The sequence below is a fragment of the Schistocerca americana genome, chromosome 10 (assembly GCF_021461395.2).
Source record: "Schistocerca americana isolate TAMUIC-IGC-003095 chromosome 10, iqSchAmer2.1, whole genome shotgun sequence".
NCBI lineage: Eukaryota > Metazoa > Arthropoda > Insecta > Orthoptera > Acrididae > Schistocerca > Schistocerca americana.
In genome coordinates this window covers 158084959-158105454 of record NC_060128.1, presented here as the reverse complement: position 1 = coordinate 158105454, position 20496 = coordinate 158084959, and the positions used below count along the sequence as shown (strand labels likewise).

Genomic DNA, 20496 nt, shown 5'->3' with positions numbered 1-20496 from the left:
CTTCAGTCTATACTAACATGATAAAAAGGAGAATATAAAGGTTGAAGAAAGAGTGGGCTTGCAGAATTGATGGGCAAGAATGATTACTTTTAATTCCATAAGTAACTAAAACATAATTTTTATACCTAAAAACAAAGATGATGTGACTTACCAAACGAAAGCGCTGGCACGTCGATAGACACACAAACACAAACATACACACAAAATTCAAGCTTTCACAACAAACTGTTGCCTCATCAGGAAAGAGGGAAGGAGAGGGAAAGACGAAAGGATGTGGGTTTTAAGGGAGAGGGTAAGGAGTCATTCCAATCCCGGGAGCGGAAAGACTTACCTTAGGCGGAAAAAAGGACAGGTATACACTCGCACACACACTCATATCCATCCGCACATACACAGACACAAGCAGACATTTGTAAAGGCAATACAAATGTCTGCTTGTGTCTGTGTATGTGCGGATGGATATGAGTGTGTGTGCGAGTGTATACCTGTCCTTTTTTCCGCCTAAGGTAAGTCTTTCCGCTCCCGGGATTGGAATGACTCCTTACCCTCTCCCTTAAAACCCACATCCTTTCGTCTTTCCCTCTCCTTCCCTCTTTCCTGATGAGGCAACAGTTTGTTGCAAAAGCTTGAATTTTGTGTGTATGTTTGTGTTTGTTTGCGTGTCTATCGACGTGCCAGTGCTTTCGTTTGGTAAGTCACATCATCTTTGTTTTTAGGTATATTTATCCCATGTGGAATGTTTCCCTCTATTAATTCATAAAACATAATTTTTAATGGATAAGAGTAAGTCAGCAATTAAGTTACAAGGGTTGAACAGAAAGCAATGCACCAAATTTTTTTTTCAACAATTCTTTATTGAACATAATGAGAATTACACATATGAAAGAATGGTGTTTAATCTACACAGCCTATTTTCCACATAATCTCCAACCCATTTTATGGCCTTCCTCCAGTGCCCTGTTGGTACCAATCTTTGTCCTAGTGGCGGAGCCAGTGCTTCACTGTGTGAATCACCTCCTCATCATCTTCAAAATGTCTTCCACGAATGGCATCTTTTAATGGCCCAAACAAGTGAAGTCCGAGTGGGCTAGGTCAGGGCTATAAGGCAGATGGGGTAACTCTGTCTAACCCTCTTTTGCGAAGTGTTCAGCAGTCCTCTGACTAGTGAGGGGTCACGTGTTACCATGTTACAGCAAAACATTTCCTGGGTAATTGTAGCGCTGAAGTCACCGGAAGCGTGTCTTGAGTTTTGTTAATGTGTTGACACATATTTCTGAATTAATGGTGTCACCTCTTGGCATCACATCAATGAGAATCACACCTTCACAGCCCCAGAACACAGTGATCATGATCTTTGCAACCGAAGCAGAAAACCTGTGAAAGTTACGCAAGGTTTGTGCATGAAACACATTTCAAGGACTTTCAACCGCTGATAGTGAGTATGCAATATACAGTTTGCATGAACAATGGAAAAAGCAGAAAGGCACTGTGAATAAGGTAGAAGAAGAAAATTTATTGATGCAAACAAGCATGAATGAGGTCAATGTAAATGTTCTGACCAAAAACTGTGCCGAAGTGTTCACCAAAAATACAAAATGATTCCCTCATTGTGAACTCCAATAATAGCAAATTGTTTGAGCTTTCAGACAGCTATGGTCATGGACTTGCAAGTAAGCTAAAAGAAACAACTAAAACATAGTTGTGTGGTATAGTGAAATGGGGAGCCCCACTTGGCAAAATTAAAAAAATGACTGCATCCACAGAGATAAAAAAATCTGCACAATAAAGACTTTCTTGTACTTTTGGGAGGCGCAAACAATGTCTACAAAAATGAAACAGCGAGTGCAACGTGTGATCTTAAACAGTGTCTGAGAAACCTCACTCACACAAACATAGTAATGGTCAATATTCCACATCACTATGACCTTGTAAGATGATCATGTGTTAGTAAGGAAATAGAAAGTGCCAACAATCAGTTTGCAAAAAATCTGCAGACATTTTAAAAACGTGGTATGTGTTGATATAAGCAATACTGGAAATAGATTCCACTCACAACGCAGACTTTACCTGAATGGCTTGGGGAAAGAATATCTGGCAAATCTTTGATAACCAAGGAAATAAAAAAACTGCCAAAAAAAATTCAACACCAAAATGATAATTGCATTGCCATCACCAGACACAATAGTGAAAGCACTTCAAAAAAAGGTAAAAGCGTTTGAACCATCAGCACCAGCAAAGCACGTAAAAAAAGACGAAGTGTTAACAGAAAGAACAGTGGACAGCGATTTCAATGACAAGAGAACTACAGTTCCTCACCATCCAAATATTATTTTAGACAAAAACAAGAAAAGCAAGAGACTCTAAGTTCACAATAAAACACAACAGTAGTGGCAGAGCCAACATTTGAAGTGTCAGAAACAGCATCACCATCAACAATAACAACAACAACAGAAATGGCTGTATTAAGTACATTAGCAGCAGCACCAATTGCAGTGACAAGCAACTCGCCACAGCCCAATGCACAGGTACGCCCCGAGAGGTGGAGGAAACCTGTCGTTCTTAAGGATTTTTGGTATTTCACCAGAACACAAGAACGAATATGACAGCTCAAAATGTAAATAAAATTGTGACAGTTCTCACCCTAGTCACATGCATATTTTAAGTCTAAATATTCAGTGCCTTAGAAATAAATCACTGGAACTTGAGGTAGTAATTCACTAGAACTTGAGATAGCAATGAACAGTGCAAACACTGACTGCATATGCATCATGGAGCATTGGTGCAGAACTTTTGAACTAAGTATCATTAATATTCATCCATATAAGTTGGCAATTCAGTATCGTAGAAAAAATGGCAAAAACAGAGGTGTATATATCTTTACTAAATCAAGTATCAGGTACAAAAGAAGGTGTGAAGCTGAATTATTGAGTGTGGAAAATCATTTTGAAGCAGCAGCTATATAGTTGTATGAAACACAGGGAAAAGTCATAGTCATAGCAATATACAGAGCACCTACTGGGGACACTGAAATATTCTTTAATAATAATAAAAAAAACCACTGCTTAACATTCTTTTTACTGAAAGAGCCACTGTAGTCATCTGTGGGGATTTCAACATAAATCTTATGAATGAAAGTAGGCTAAAAAATCAATTACTAAATCTATTATGTATTTTCAATCTGTTTCCACACATACACGAACCCACAAGAATAACATATAATACAAACAGTCTTATAGATTATATATTTTCAAATGTACAACCCACAGAAGTAGAAGTAACAAATACTGATTTGAGATTATCAGACCATAATGCTCTTGTCCTCAAAATTCCTTCAATGCCACTGCAAGGGAAAACAGTACTTCATGTATAAAAGAAAGTTTTCCATTGAAAACTGTGTAGAATTTACTAATATCCTGACTGGTGAGTCCTGGGCAGAAGTGCTGTCCTTAACAAATACAAATGATGCTTATAACACTTTTTTTTCAATTTTCATGGGATCTTTTGAAATGTGCTTTCCAAAGAAACTGTCAAGAATCACATCACATCACAATACAAAGCCAAGTTCTTGGATCACAGTTGGCACTAAAACTTCTTGTGGAACTCTAAACAGACTAAATTCAAAATTGAAGACATCTACAGATGCACAGTTCATAGAATATGTTAAGAATTACAAGAGGGTATATCAAAAAGTAATTGCCAAGGCAAAATTTATGAGTAATGGCAACTTAATAAGACAGTCTGATAACAAATCAAAAGCCACAAGGGGTATTGTGAAGACTGAAACAGGAAAGAGATGCGAAGACCAGGATATCATTCTCAAAAACACAGAAAATGTCAATATTAAAAAACAAGATTTGCCAAATTACATTAACAATTATTTCATAAATGCAACAACTTCATTAAGCTTGAAATTTACAAACCAAGAAAAACACGAATTTCCAAAAGCTGCTTGTAGCACGAGGACAGATCCAACAGATCAACATGAAGTGTTCAAAGTAAGAAAAACCTTGAAACCTAAAATGTTAGCAGGAGTGGATGAGGTGCATGTTTATATCATAACAATGACAGCTGCACAAATCACAAGGCCCTTGGCATGCATAGCCAATTTACCATTTAGTGAAGGAGTGTTTCCAGAAAGGATGAAACTGTCAAAAGTGAAACCTTATTCAAAACGACGACAAGCGTAAGGTAGAAAACTATCGGCCGATATCCCTCCTTCCAGCATTTTCCAAAATAATAGAAAGATTAATGAAGCACAGAATCAACAAATATCTAAATGACCATAAGTTACTAAACAGAAATCAGCATGGCTTCCAGGCAGATAAAAATACAGAAACAGCAGTAATGTGCTACACTGAAGAAATAATCAAAAATCTAGAAAAAGACAACAGCATAGTAGGACTAAATTTACATCTCTCAAAAGCATTTGACATTCTTTTAGAAAAACTGGAAGCATTAGACATTCATGGGACAGGGAAAAAGTGGTTTGAATCATACCTACAAAACAGAACACGGATTGTAGGGCTGATGTCAGATTACTCCAACCACAAAATAAATTTAGTATCAGATGGAAAAAAAGTGGAAATAGGAGTGCTGCAAGGCAGTATTCTATGTCCCTTATTGTTCCTTGTCTACATAAATGACTTTCACACCTCAGATGGGTTTGCAGATGACACTAGTGTGACAATAGGTGCACCAAAGTGAATGCTGCAAACAACTACTGATCAATTAATAAAGAATGTCTACACTTGGTTCAATGCAAATTGATTGACATTAAATGCAAATAAAACAAATTATATACAGTTTGGGAAAATATGTCAAAATGTAAATCTTGATCTGTTGTTGGGTAACAAGGCCACAGGCAGAGTGGCATCAACAAAATTGCTGGGGATTCACGTAGATGAAAATCTTAATTTTAATGATCATGTAATGAAACTTGTACAGAAACTTAACTCAGCTTGTATTGCTCTTAGAATTATTGGAAATGTTCGTACTGCAGAGGGTGCCAAAATGGCATATTTTGGCTATTTTCAGTCTCTTGCAATATACGGAGTAATATTTTAGGGTTCCTCCACTTGCCGTCTCAAACAAATCGTTCTGTTATAGAAGAGGGCTATCTGAATAATAACACACAGTCATCCACATATACAATACAAACCCTTATTCAACAAGCTTAAAGTTCTAAGAACACCTTCCTTATACATATACAAATGTGTTTTATATGTTAGGGTCCACCTTGCAGATTTTCAGACAAATGCAGACTTGCATAACCACAATACTCGAAATAGCACAGCACTCCATACTCAGTGAACAAAAAGAACTCACACACAAAGGCATGTAAGCCATATGGGTACAAAACTCTACAACACACTGCCGGCCAATATCAGAAAGTCAGAAGATGAAAACAGATTTAAAGTAGAATTTAAAGAATTTCTACTTGAACAATGTTTTTACTCAGTAAATGACTATTTAGGCCAATAAATAATTGTGATAATGTTTATATTAAGGCAAAACTGAAAACACTGTCTTTCAGCTCCTAAAGTTTCTGTTAATTTTTTTTAAATCTGATGGACAGCTGTTGAGTGTGGTAAAATCTTTACTGAATTATTGCAGTGAATATAAGGGCTTGCTGTTTAGGGAAGGCAAAAGTAAAGCCTTAGGGCAAACAGACTATGCAGTTACAATACTGTTAGTATACATGTATAAAAAGTTGTACTGTGTCTTGTATGACCAAGTATTATTCTTTGTACATTTTTTTGTACAATTTTGTAGTATTATTCTTTGTACTACTTATTGTAAAATTTTGTATGTTCCTTTTGCACAGATTGTTTTCCATAAATTTACATGTACTTTTGGACAACACCCCTACAATATTTATTGTCTATGAATGGATAAATAAATAAATAAAAATAAAGTAAATAAAGCAGTTACTCTGAATTTTTTCTTCTGTAGGGAGTGGGAATGGTGCCGTTCCATCAACGGTCATTTTGTTTTAGGCTCAAAATGTTGAACCCAGGTTTCATCACCTTTCACAATTTGGGACAAGAAGGTCTCCCCCTCAGTTTCAAAACATTGCAATAAAACAAGACAAAGGTTTTTCCTGTGTGATTTGTGATCCACCGTTGGACACCGCAGGACCCATCTTGCATACACTTTTGAATATCCAAGACTGTGGATAATTGCATCCACACGTCCTTTGCTGATTGACAGATGCAACACCAACTGCTGAGTCATAATACGTCTGCTCAGATGAATGACGACATCAGTTCGCTGCAACATGTCAGGTGCGACAGCCGTTAATGGCCTCCCCAACTGCTGAAAAACGTGGAGCTTTGCCAAACCGCCCCCTGATGACCTTACTCTCCAGGCCCAGCGACTAACTGTACTTCTGTCGACGGCAGATGCTCCAAAGGCTTTGCACAAGCATTTGTGAATATTACCCACAATTTCTGTCTCTGCAATAATAAATTCAATGATGGCATGTTGCTTGTAATGTATATCACCTACAGATGATATTTTGAAACTGTCCTGCAACTACGCTATCTATCGGAGGTGAAGGGAACTTGGTGCGCTTACTCAGGAGACTTCAAATAATATATATGTAACGTTTTGCATTTGTAGCATTGTTTTCAGCTGAGAAAAAAATGCGGTACATTACTTTCTGGGTAATCTTTGTAAACAAGACTTGGGGAACTACAAATTTGAATTTCACTAGGTAGCAGTAGCAGGGTGATGAGAGTCTTTGACAAAACAACTTTTATACCAGAAAAACTCAGTTTTGTGGTTTTTTATGGTACTCACTGACAATATCACGGGCACTGAAGGAATCTAAGCCAGAATAACAAGACTTGTTCTAAAAGTAAACAAGATTTTTCATAGTTACTCAAGTCAATGCACCAGCAGGCTCATACTCTGGTGAGGTGGCAGAAGACCTCTATGAAGAGTTACAGTTACTGATAAATGACAACAAATCACACTACGAGATGATGCTGGAAGATTTTAATGTGAAAGTCAGACAAAAACTTTAGAATGTTTCTTCTGTGGGAAAGTTTTGTTGTTATATCATCAATGGCTGAGGTAACACACTAAAAGTATTTTCCAAGAACAACATGCTTATCCTTAACACAATACAATAGAAGAAAGCAAACAGAAAACAGGTTGGCAATGTCCATATGAAACTAAAAATGACACAGACAATATTTTATCAAACATCTGTGACAATCTTAAACCATTTCAGAACTGAAGTGATCACAGACTACTAAGATGCAAACAAAATAAAGATAAAATACTAGGTGAAAAAAAGAAATTTCAACAGGAAAGATGTCAAATGAAAGAAGTCAAAGGAAGAGAGTAGATTACAGAAATATGTTTAAGAATAAGCAGATACCTCATATAAAATTAAACAACAAGGACAGCATCTTAAGGTTGTAAAGACTGATGAAAGGGGCATTTATTGAATGATGGTATTTATGCAAACACAAAATGCAATCTAAGGTTAGGGAAAATAAATAAAATTTTAAAGGTTGCCCATGACTTAGTAATTCTGTCAGTGACAGCAAAGACTGAAAAGATCAGTGGAATAGAATGAATAATGCCCTTGAAAAGATGTTGCAGGATGAACATAAATAAGAGTAAAATTCTACAGTGTAGCTGAATTAAGTCAGGTGATGCTGAGGGAGTTGGATTAGGGAAAAAGAGATGCTGAAAGTACAGACAAGTTTTTATATTTTCATACCAAAATAATTATTCATGGCAAAAGTAAAAATGAGATAAATTGCAGACTGGCAACAGCAGGAAAAGTATTTCCAAAAAAGGGAAATGTTAAACATTTTTTGAAAGGAAACTGAAGGGTTAATTTTTCTGTGCAAAACATATATGAAACACATTACTCATAAGCAGAAATCAGGTCATAGTTAATTCTGTATCAGATCTCTTCATTTATGAGGGTTGCCCAGAAAGCAATGCACCCCATTTTTTTCTCAGCCAAAAACATGCTATGAATGCGAAACATATGCTATTATTTGAAGTTTCCTGAGTGGGCGTGACAAGTGTCCGTCACTTACAACAAGTAGCTGTATGACAGTTTCAAAATGGTGTCTGTAGGTGATGTATGTTACAAGCAATGTGCCATTATTGAATTTCTCACTGCAAAGAAAAAACTGTGGGGAATATTCACAAACGTGTGTGCAAAGTCTATGGAGCATCTGTTGTCAAGAGAAGTACAGTTAGGTGCTGGGCACGAAGGGTGAGGTCATCAGAAGGCAGAACTCCACGATTTGCAGTGGTCGGGAAGACCATCCACGGCTGTCACACCTGACACACTTGATTTAACCCCATCAGAATTCCACTTGTTTGAGCCATTAAAGGATGCCATTTGTGGAAGACATTTTGAGGGTGATGAGGAGGTGATTACACACAGTGAACCACGGGCTCTGCCACCAGAACAAGGATTGGTACTGACAGGGCACACACGACCTTGCTTTGCACTGCAGCAAGGCCATAGAAAGGAATGGAAATTATTTGGAAAAATAGACTGTGCAGACAAAACACCATTCTTTCATGTGTGTAATTTTCATTATGTTCAATAAAGAACTGTTGTAGAAAAAAGTGCAGTGCATTACGTTCTGGGCAATCCTCATAGCATAGATCTAGTAGTGTTCTACAAAAGTGCTTTCCGAGACACACATTAAACAATTTTTTTCACGGTTCAAATGCAGTATCACAGACCAACACAATATTGTATGAGATTAGATTATTATTAATAGGTGGTGCAGCTAAGGAAATGAACTTTCTGATGCCCAACTGCAGATGGCAGTGTTCTGACAGGAAATAGCAACAGCATAAGAATCATCTGAACCTAGACCTGCTATTTCCTTCTTTCTCAAGTAGTTATCAAATTATGTGACACAAAGAAATTAGTACATCCCCAATCAATTTTTTGTGGAATATGTTCTTTATTTACAGCATACCATAAACAAGGTGAAAATATCAGAATACTGTAGTTTCAATCTTATTGCTTTCTGTATTTATCTTATCATTTAATGTTTTGTTTGTAAGATTGTTACAGGTGGAACACTACTGTAATTGCTTGTGTCTTCATCAGAACACAGGGATAAAATATAAAACTGAGATTGCCAACCCAACAGTGTACTAGGCAGAAAGGAACTGGGTATCTTTGAAGGACAAGTATTCCTAATAGTGAAAATTCCATTTGAATGAGAGTAAATCTCCATGAATAGTCCTACAAAGAATTCACGGTGACAGTTATTAAACCATCTAGCAATTTTAAAATACCAGTTTTGTACATTAACTAATAAGTACTAACACCACTAAAAGTTTTTCACCCTGCAACATACTGCAGATCTTGATATAATCCATCTTCATTTACAGCAGCTGGTAGGAGGAAATATGCCACTGTTGAATCAGGACTGAATCTGATTGATAGGGTGACCACATAAAATCATCAATTAAAACAAAATTCACAAGTCCAAAAAACAAATATGTCCCACACTGGCCTTCATTGGTACTGACTATTAGCCTGCTTTATTCCATGATAAACCAAAAATAAATAAATGTAATACTGACATATAAACACACTGAATATTGTGGGTGTACGGCTTACCTGGGTTACAGGGTTTTCACCCGGGCGGTACACAACATTGTGCAGTGGTCGTTTGCGTCCCACGTAGTTCACGCACACAAACTCCAGCAGACTCGCGTAGATGAAGCACATGCACACTCCATCCCAAACATTCATTGCTGTCAGATTTGACACAACAGGGAGAGTCGATCGGAACCCGTTTGATGTTGTGAAGAAGTTGAGCATTGTTGTTACACCTTTCATAGAGGAAAAATGCTGTTACCTTTCCAGCTTACTGAATAATTTGTAACTTACACAAAAATAGTTACAACAATATTCCACCACAAATTTCAGTTTTGACCTTAGAAACATGAACATCCACTTGGACCACTTTGCATTTTCAAACAATTTACGTGTAAGCCAACATTTACGCAATAGTTGCTTCCTTAAAATCCTGTTATCAATTCTCAAACAATGGAAAATCCATGATGGAATGTAACAATGTTATGAAAAGGAAAGTTGCTACTCACCATACAGGAGAGATGTTGAGTTGCAGATAGGCACAACAAAAAGACTTACAATTAAAGCTTTCGGCCATTAAGGCCTTCATCAACAACAGACGACACACACACACACACACACACACACACACACACACACACACACGTCATCTATTGTTGATGAAGGCCTTAATAGCTGAAAGCTTTAATTGTGAGAGTCTTTTTGTTGTATCTATCTGCAAATCAGCATCTCTGCTATCTGGTGAGTAGCAGCTTTCATTTTCATAATATTGTTAACAATTCTCTGTATTTCCCCATCATTAACAACTTAGTGTAGACCTTATTTTTTACTTTACTTGGAGAATTTTCTAATGTTCAAGCTGATTACAGTGGTGAATTTCACCACAATTTGTACTTACATGTGACCTGCATCATACAACACAATCTGTCTCACAAATTTTAGCACTACCAGAAGATACAGTACACTGATGGACTTGGTACATCGTGAATGGCAAGCAGAAATGACCATCATTATTATTACACCAATGCTGCTACACAGTACTCAAAGGAAGTTCTAGTTTCAAGAGATTACAGGACATTCTGTAGAAGATGTGGTAATGCTTTCTTATTTTAACTGTAGGCATATACAGCAAACAACAACAACAGTGCTGAATAGCTCTGTAGAATATTTATACATAAAAAAAGTCAAAGACCTGTGTAGAAGGCGCTAAACTCATCCAGTTCATTCATGTCAGTTATGGAAAGTTGAGTATCATCAGAAATGTATGAGTATGGACTGAGAGAGCAGGGGAATTTGTATAAAACAGAAGGAAATTGTGTAATTACAAACACTGGGTGTGTGAGTTTTTTACTGCCAGGTATGGATTTAATTAGAATAACAACATGCAATAGGCACCCAGAAGACTAACCCAAGTCAAACCAGTATTGTGTGTAAAAGTAATAGCCATTTCTTGTGCTTTAATAAAATATTGTGTTAAACCTAAATCCAAGGGTACAGGAAAACTTCTGGATTGCAACAGAAACAAAGTAAACTGTGTTAACAGATTACCTAATAGTTTCTGACAGTTATATATTGTTTTTTTTTATTATAATCCTTATTCATGCTGTGCACTTAAGGCAAATCTCTCAGTCTGTGATACTTTCAGTGCTATGTGCAACATATTCCTACACCTTTTCCCATACAAGTCTTTCTTTAGCTCCTGAACAAATGACTTACAAATTGTGGTCACCATTCCAAGTTGGAATGGGCCTTACCTTAATTTTTAGACTTCCTGCAACTGATAGACACACTCATGTATAGTGATTCATTATATACTACTGTTGCCACCTGAATGAACCTAAATTGGTAGGACTGAAAAAACAGTGTACGAGCAATGAGGGATGAATGGGTACACACATTTGGCACTGCAATGTTGACTCTTGTGTGACCAAGAAAGGATCAGTAGTCACTTTCAGGAGGCAAAATTTTTAGTACTGCTGACAGGCACATTATAAAAATAAAAGTTATTGTACCATCCTAGCTTTCAGACCTATTAGTTCTTTCCTCAGGGGTAGGAAGGGTTAGGTTTGGAAAGGTTAAAAAGGAAGGACAAATAACAGACACCGCAGGATGAAAGGGACACACATGTAACTCCTGTTCTGTCATTACATTTCTGAGACAGTTTTGAGTTGTTTGACCCACTGGCCCAGACATGATGATTTTCGAACGATGTAGAGACAGCTGGATGAAACTGAACATGAATGTATGTGTGGCTGGTAACAATGAAATGCCTAATGATGCCCACTTTACCATTATTAGATTTAGGATCACTTTCTTTCAATGCAGGTACACCAGAAAGAAGTTTTGGAATTACTTAGCAACATTTTGAAGAAGCAGAAAATCGTACTAAGTGAATGACAAAGACAGTTTTCACAGTAAAGATATACTTGTTTAACCCTTTAACTACTCTGGATGTGTTAATGTGCACATCTTTGTACCTGTTCCTGTGTGCTCTGAACGTGTTTGCGCGTGCCATCAGTCCTTGTACCTGGTACTCTGAATGTGTCTACATGTAGACACATTCAGAGTACCAGTTAGAAGGACTGGTGGTGTGTGTAAACACGTTCAGAGCACAGAGTACAAAGGCATGCACATTAACAAGTCCAGAGCAGTTAAAAGGGTTAAAGATCAATTTCAGCTATATCACGAGGAACACAACACTTACTGTGCTTTTCTCAGTTGAATGAGTAAGTAATATATCACAACTCACTTTCTCATACAAATTTCAAAAGGCTGGAAGGAATTAAATAATCTTCATCTAGTGTTTCTTGGCTTTCTAAAAGCATTAGATTTGATATTAATCTGAGCCTTATTAAGGAAAGTACAGTCATATGGGGTCTCAAGTAAAAAATGTGACTGGCCCAAGGATTTCTTTGTCAGGATGATGCAGCATTTTATTTCAGATGAAGAGTCAAAACCAAATGCAGAAGTAACTTCAGGCGTGTCCTTGCTGTTTTTTCTGTACACTGACCTGGTACACTTTAATTGTAACTTTTTGCAGATTTAACTGTGCACAGAGACATTTAAACAATCATTCTTCCCAAACTAGACATGCAAAGGAGACCTCAATATGTGTATTACGGGAAGTAGTCTCTATGTGCAATTTATGGTGGTTTTTTGAGAGTGAGTGCAGACATACTGTAAGATAGTATCCAGCATAAAAAATGGTTTAACCATCACTCTGTAGGTGATGCCAACTGTCTGCTGCACTTTCATATATAGCTGCTGAACCATTTATGGTAACACAGTTTTGACAATGTGCACAAGCTTATGCCAATGACCACTGTCCTACTCTGCGTATTTTAAATAATCTGATACATATAATTATAATCCATTTCATTTATTACTCTTAGGCAACTTGGATTAAGGTACTACCTGATTTTTATTTCTCATTATTTTAGTTTGGTAGATCAGTAAAATGTCTGAGATAAGATTGCCAGCTTTCTTACCACAGTTACACAGGAATCAAGGTTTACATTTCATGGATAGAAACCACACGAGGGAAACTCGAAAACCACTTTGATAACAAGCTGTGACATTTAGATGCTCTATCTGCAGCATATAATGGGGCTTACAATATACTGAATTCTCAAAATATGTTCTGTGACCCTAATAATTGGTACATTACCATGTATTTACTCTACAGTTTATGTTATCTATTTTTTTATACAAATACTCTGACAGAAAAAATATCACAGTAATGAGAAGGAATTGTATGACATAAATGAAAGTTTACAGGCCTCTTTCTACATCTGAAAGGTCATGTCTATTCACATGTCACACCAGACACACAAGAGTGGTGACAGTAGCACCACTATGAGAACACAAATCAGGTTTGCTTTAAATAAATGCCTGTAATGCTCGTGAGCATTGGTTATGTCTTTAAGGAGACAAAGACACCGTTACCATCACCTTACTGAGTTTCAACGAAGTCATTGACAGGGCTACAAGAAGCTGGATGTTCCTTCTGTGATATTGCAGAAAGACTTGGCAGGAATGTAGCCAATGTACACGATTGCCAGTAGCAGTGGTCACAAGAATGTACAGTCACAAAAAGACCGGCCTCTGTACAATCGGGCGGCACTACCACAAAGGGAGACCTTCGTGTTCAGCTTACGACTGTGGTGCATCATACTGCATCTGCAACAGCAATTTGAGCAGTAGTTGGCACCACAATGAAACAACAAACTGTTTCACTTCAGTTACTTCAAGGACAGTTCCAAGTCAGACACCCTGCAGCATGCATTCCACTGACCCCCAAACCACCACAATTTGCGACTTCAGTGGTGTCGAGCAAGAGCTCACTGGAGGGCAGTGTGGAGGTTCATTCTGTTTTCCGATGAAAACTGGTTCTCTTTCGGTCTCAGTGATGGCCCTGTGTTGGTTAGAAGGAGGCAGTTTAGGGCCTAAAACCAACCTGTCTGCATGCATGACACACTGGACCTACACCCGTAATTATAGCTCGGATGCAATTTCATATGACAGCTGGAGCACTGCCGTGGTTATCCTATGCACCCTGACTGTAAATTTGTACATCAATCTGGTGATTTCACCTGTTGTGCTGCCACTCACAAACAGCGGTCCAGGGGATGTTTCCAACAGGATAACACTCCCCCACATACCGCTGTTTTAACTCATCGTCAAATAACAGCTCCAGTGTCATCCAGAAAAAGCATTAACCATCACTGTATAGACCAACCAAGTGCAACAGGCATGGAACTGCAGCCTACGAACTGACATCCAGCACCTGTAAAATGCAGTGTATGCACATCTACTTGCTTGCATCCAACATTCTGGCAGTTACACCAGTTATTAATGTACCAGCATTTCACATTTGCAATAGTTCATCTTACACTTATGTTAACCTGTGAACTTGCAGTGTTAATTGTTTTAATATGTTATCGAGAGAAATTTATTTCCAAAATTTTGATACTCTATATTAATTATTTTTTGGTGTTGTGATTTTTTTTCTGTTAGTGTATTATGTTGATCAACCTGCATGTATATGATACAAGGATGAGGATAGAGTTCAAAAGTATAAATATCATGCCTCCTTCTTGGTGTTGCAAATTTTCATTTACTTTGTCTATACAGATGTGGATTTTGAATTCAAAGAGAAGTGTAGTTTTACTTATTATGCAATAAAAGAACTCAAGGTTCTGGATGGAATTTAACACTTACCAATCATGACTCTTGCAGGAACTGCATTCCACTCGAGCCAAAAGGTAATGAAAGAAGAGGTAACAAGGATAATGCCCGGTATGAACACTGTCGTGAAGTAGAAGGCACGATCACGAGTGAAGCTCAGATCCACCTTCAAACAACTGTAGTTACCTATGAAAAAGAATTAAATGCATTAGCAAAACAGTTCCTGTGCTACGAAGTAAATATAATTGGAAAGGTAAGCTCTAAAATCATCAATACAATCTTATTCCTAGTTCCTGAATGGCTAGAAATAATTACTGGAAGAAGCTGTTTCAAGCTACAGTAAGTTTGTGTGCGCTTATTAAGTGCCGGTATACAGCAATGAATTAAAGCATAAGAGCTGCTTGCAGAAAATTACAAAAATGTTTATAACTGTTATGAAGAACAGTGATACACAAGAATATGCATTCAGTAAAACTGTGCAAATTATGCTTCAATACCAGTACTGCATCTTATAAAATTCAAGGCTAAGGCTTTATGGTATGGCATTGGTCGTACAGATGAATTTAAAAAAAAAAAAAATTAAATAACTGTACATACAGGAACTTAGCTATATGCATTAAATAATATATACAAAAGTGAATTTTGACACAATATAGTACAAAATTACAACAGAGTAATTCACATTTGCATGAATTATATACATCATAAGAGGCCAAATTATTTTACAACACTGACTAATGGCAAGTTTCAGGCATTTTTCAAAATATCAAGAGAAATACTGATTTGTGACAAGTGGAGCTATATAGACCTTGTCTAGTGGTTTATTTGCCAGTAATATCAGTACTGAACATGGGCAAGATCTCTCAGTAGGACTGGAGGGCATAAGACAATTCAATCATGCTAACACACACAGCATCTAAATATTCCTTACAATACTGGCTCAACATAGATCTATTTAACACAAACTATTCTTACCACACCCTCCACTTCATTTTGACCCATATTTTCCCCTTCCCACTACATTATCTACTCCACTCGCGAAAACACCACTCTAAACACACCTTTCAATTTTCTCCCAGCAGGTTTCTGATTTTGTGATAACTAATTCCCTTCAATTTTCTTTATTCTAACCTTTATTCTTATCTTTATGATCTTAAGTTATCCTTCTCTCATCCTTAACAGTTTAACATTCTCATATTTGTATTGGCTTCCCTTCTCTTCTAAGAGGTCTTTTGTCAGTCCCCTTCGCTTTTCGCATTTTACTTTACAAGCACAATTTCAGAACTATCCAAGTATTTTTCTTGTTCTTGTTCTTATTGTTGATTGTTCACTTCCTTCTAAAACTACACTCCAAACAGAATACTCGGAAAATCCCTTTCTTAATTCTATCTGAATTTCTTTTGCTGTCTACAATCCTTTCACATTTTCAATGGCTTCTTCACCTACAGATATCCCACTTCATACACATCCTGGTAGATCAAAACTGTGTGCCAAACCGAGACTCAAACTCGTGATCTTAGCTTTTCGTGCACAAAAGGCAGAGTGAAAATTTCATTCTCGAAACATCCCCCACGCTGTGGCAAACCATGTCTCCGTAACGTCCTTTCTTTCGGGAGTGCTAGTTCTGCAACATTGCAGGAGAGCTTCTGTGAAGATTGGAAGGTAGTAGATGAGGTACTGGCAGAAGTGAAGCTGTGAGGATGGGGTGTGAGTTGTGCTTGGTACAGCACTTGCCCGTAAAATGCAAAGGTCCCGAGTTCGAGTCTCAGTCTGGCACACAATTTTAATCTGCCAGGAAGTTTCATATCAGCACACACTCTGCTGCAGAGTGAAAATTTCATTCTGGATTCTACTTCATACTTCCTCTACACAGCTTTTGTTTTCTGTCCCCAAACTTCCTAAGTACCTAAAATATTTTATTTGCTCCGAGATCTTTCTCTTCACGGATATTTTTGCAGAATCATCCCATTTACTCGTTCTCATTATTTGATCTTTCCTACACTTATCTCATCCCTCACTCTTTGATGATTCTCTCCATCATAACTACAGTTCTTCCTCACACTGGTTGTCAGCGTACATAATCGTCTTTATAATTTCTCCTCCTACTATTTTGCCTCTCACTTTTTGTAATGCTGTCTCTGTTAGTTTCTTTGCACAAACATTGAACAGTCTCAGTGACAGTCAACACCCCTGTCTTATGATTCCTTATGTTTCACACGTTTGCACCTTACCACCACTTTCGCCCTGTATACAGTTTCCTTATCAGTTTACCTCCTCCAAGTCTATATCGAGATCATTCAAGGTCTTCAGGAGGATATTCCAGTACACTCTGTCAAACGGCTTACCCCAATCAAGGAAACAAATGTGAATATCCTTGTTAACTTCTAGCATATCATCCTCAAACTTCCAGTAGCATCTCATGTTCCTCTTTTTGCCTATGTCTAAAATGGATCCTGCCCTATGTATCACTAAGATCTTCTTTCTAACTGAATAACAGGTCTTTACGATTTAACATATGGTGTTAACTGTCCTGCAATATTTGTATTATTTGGTGTTGTATTTATTTTGTAAAGGGACTAGAATAGTTTAAACCTAATCTTCAGGCCACATGCTTTCAGAGATGAAGTTGGTGTACTCTTATAGCCCATCAATTTCATGTTTTAAACCTTTACTCGCCTTCTACACTTCGCATCTCAATATCTTTGATCCATAGTCCATTCTATCACACTCCAATTCAATTCATGTTCCAATATTAGTCATGTGTGATCTCCTACAGTTTCATATATTTCTTCTACTCAGTCCTCCTGTATCTGTTTCTCCTTTTCAACACATGTGGTCATATTGGTATTTTTATTAAATATGCCCTGTTTCCTGACTTTCCTTGGTTCTTTTTTGTGCTTATATTGTTGTTACACACAAGGTCCATTAGAAAATCATCTGACTTTCTTATTTTTGCAAACACCTGATTGATCTGAATCTAGCATGCTTGCAAGAGCCAACCTCGAATCTTTGTGCGCATGCATGAATTTTTTCTCAACTTTTGATAGCGCCACTTCCTGGCAAGTGTCAGTTTTATATTGCAAGCAAAATGATGGAATGACTGGAGCTGTGCTTCTGCATCAAATCCTGCCAGATATTGGGTGACAGCCAGGTGGAAACAATTTGGAAGATTCAGTTCACTTTCAGTGAGGATGCTATGGGCACCACACAGATTAAGGAGTGGTACACCCCGTTTAAAGATGGCTGCACACTGGTGGCTAGTGAGCTATGCTCCAGTCGGCCATCAACATGCTGAAATGAGCTGGTCATTACCAAAGTGAATGCTCTGGGGATGCAGGACTGCTGTATGACTATGAGAGAAATTGCAGAAAAGGTGGGCAACAGCACTTTTTTTTAGCATATTTCACTGTGACCAAAGATTTGGCCACTAAGAGAGTGTCAGCGAAATTTGTGCCGGAGCTGTTGATGGGGGAGCGAAAGCAACTTCGTGTTGAAGTCTCACACGACATACTGGACTCCACATTCAGTGACCCTCACCTTGTGGCCACGATAATCACTGATGAAAAGTCCCAGGTGTATAGGTACAGCCCAGAAACTGAGTCCTAGTCATCACATTGGCAGCATTTCTCCTCACTGAGAACAAAGAAGGTCCGCCATTTGCGCAGCAACGTCGAAGTGATACCGACTGCTTTCTTTGACTCCCATGGTGTTGTACACCACACGGTCAAAAAATCACCAAAGAGTACTACAGGGGTGTCCTCTGTTGTCTACATGATGCCATGCGACACAAGAGACCTGACTTATGGTCAACAGGTAATTGGCGCCTCCATCACAACAACACTTCAGCAGATTCCTTGCACCTGATTCAGTTTTTCTTGGCAAAAAACTAAATTCCTGTGCTTCAACAGGCTCCTTACTCCCCTGATTCGGCCCCCTGTGACTTCTGGCTGTTTGCTGAACTCAAGAGGCCATTGAAAGAAAAGCAATCTCAGACAAGAGAGGACATTATGACAGAGAAGGCCAACCTAAATTCTGAAAGAGGCTATTTGGCATGCTTCCAAAAATGGCGGCACTGTTACGAGAAGCGCGTGGAGTCCCAACGGAACTACTTTGACATTGATTAGTGCTCCAAGTGAGCCAGTTTTTTTTTCCCCGGCCAAAGGTCATGTGCTTTTCTAACAGACCTTGCAGTTCCTTATTATCAGCTGTCAAATTCTTCATTTTGATGCATACCTGACAGGCAATGTACTCAATAACTTCTTATGACTGTTGTATTTGCATATATTAGAAAATCCTGTACAGAACAGGAACAGTCGTATGAGTAAAGACAACCACTCACTGGACAAGTAAAGCACTAAGCAGTGGACTCATCAGCTAGAAGTAACACATTCGGCTTTCAACGTTGTAATTATTTCATCTTTAGACCATACAGGTGGTGTGTGTGTGTGTGTGTGTGTGTGTGTGTGTGTGTGTGTGTGTGTGTGTCATCAGTTGATCTTTCGTCTGCCTATACCACCATATAATGTTTGGCAAAATCAATAAAATGATTCACAGCTATGATTTTGCAAAAATAATTGCTACTTTGCTGTACAAATGAAGGTTTTTTTTGTCAAAAGTAAAGGGTGTATAAGCAGTTAGAGAACCCAAACGAATGATCAGCATGTTACAATATTTATCACTGTGAAAATGTGTTGTAATAATTGTGAAACTGATGCACTCCACATCATAGTGAGAAGTTGTAATTACAATCCATAGAAGATGCAAAATAACTATATGAAAACTAGTCCCCCTCTCAAAATAAGTGCATTCTTTCAGTATTGTTCAACATATACATAAGTGACCATACCAGGCAAAAGAAAAGCTAAAGTATTCTATGGCTGTAACCAAATTTTGCCATCCACACAATGCAGTTCGAGGGAGCAGAACAAAAGCTTCTGAACTTTGCAAATCTTTTCTGAGCATTGTAGCAGAAACCACTCAAAGCCAAGGAAAAACCCACAATCACTTCAAGTGTGTGCTTTCAATCTGCTTAACAGACAAACAAACTGGAAAATCAAAGTAAACCATCAATGTGTGGTGCTAGAACACTGCTCTGTAATAAAATACCTTAGTTGCTCAAATACCAGAGATACTGTCACAGTCTCAAATAAAAGGGATCAGCTTAAAGTACTACCATTCATAAACTTATTGGGACTTACAAGGAAGCCCAGTTGATGGTTCTCAGATCATCTGTCACAGTACTTTGTTGCCTCACTGAGGCATACATCTGTCCTGCAAGGTAAAAAATCTATTCATGCAATGCCAGTAGATGTGGTCCTTAATGAAACAGTAATACTAATCACTGGGTATCTGAAATGAATATCTATGGGAAATGTATACTGGCCGATAGGCATCACTTCACTGGATAATTGCCAAAAAGTGGCTGTCGATGCTGGAATACAGAAAGTTGAAGGGAATCCATACTTACAAACTAGCATACAACAACTGGAACCCAGGTACAGCATCCTCGACACTTAATGAGCATTAAATATAAGTCTGGACAACAAGAACTAACCACCCCCAAAAGTGACTAAAACCATCACAACTTTTACTAGAGGGGGTAAGGAGATGTAGATAAACTTCACTGGTCTACATGTTAGTCACTGATTAGGCTAACAATAGGCATAATGAATTTGAAGGACAGTCTCATTGAGCAGGGATATTCAAAA

The 20496-nt window shown here is 37.8% G+C and overlaps 1 protein-coding gene across 1 annotated transcript in view; it reads right to left on the bottom strand.

Annotated features, from left to right (window-relative positions):
• LOC124552499 (glutamate-gated chloride channel) overlaps window positions 1-20496 on the bottom strand; it is a 436122-nt gene that overhangs the window by 68686 nt on the left and 346940 nt on the right. The window contains exons 10-11 of the mRNA XM_047126783.1: window positions 14822-14974; window positions 9623-9837 (exon numbers count right to left, since the gene is read on the bottom strand). Coding sequence (XP_046982739.1) covers window positions 9623-9837; window positions 14822-14974 — 368 coding nt within the window. The remainder of the gene's footprint in view (window positions 1-9622; window positions 9838-14821; window positions 14975-20496) is intronic.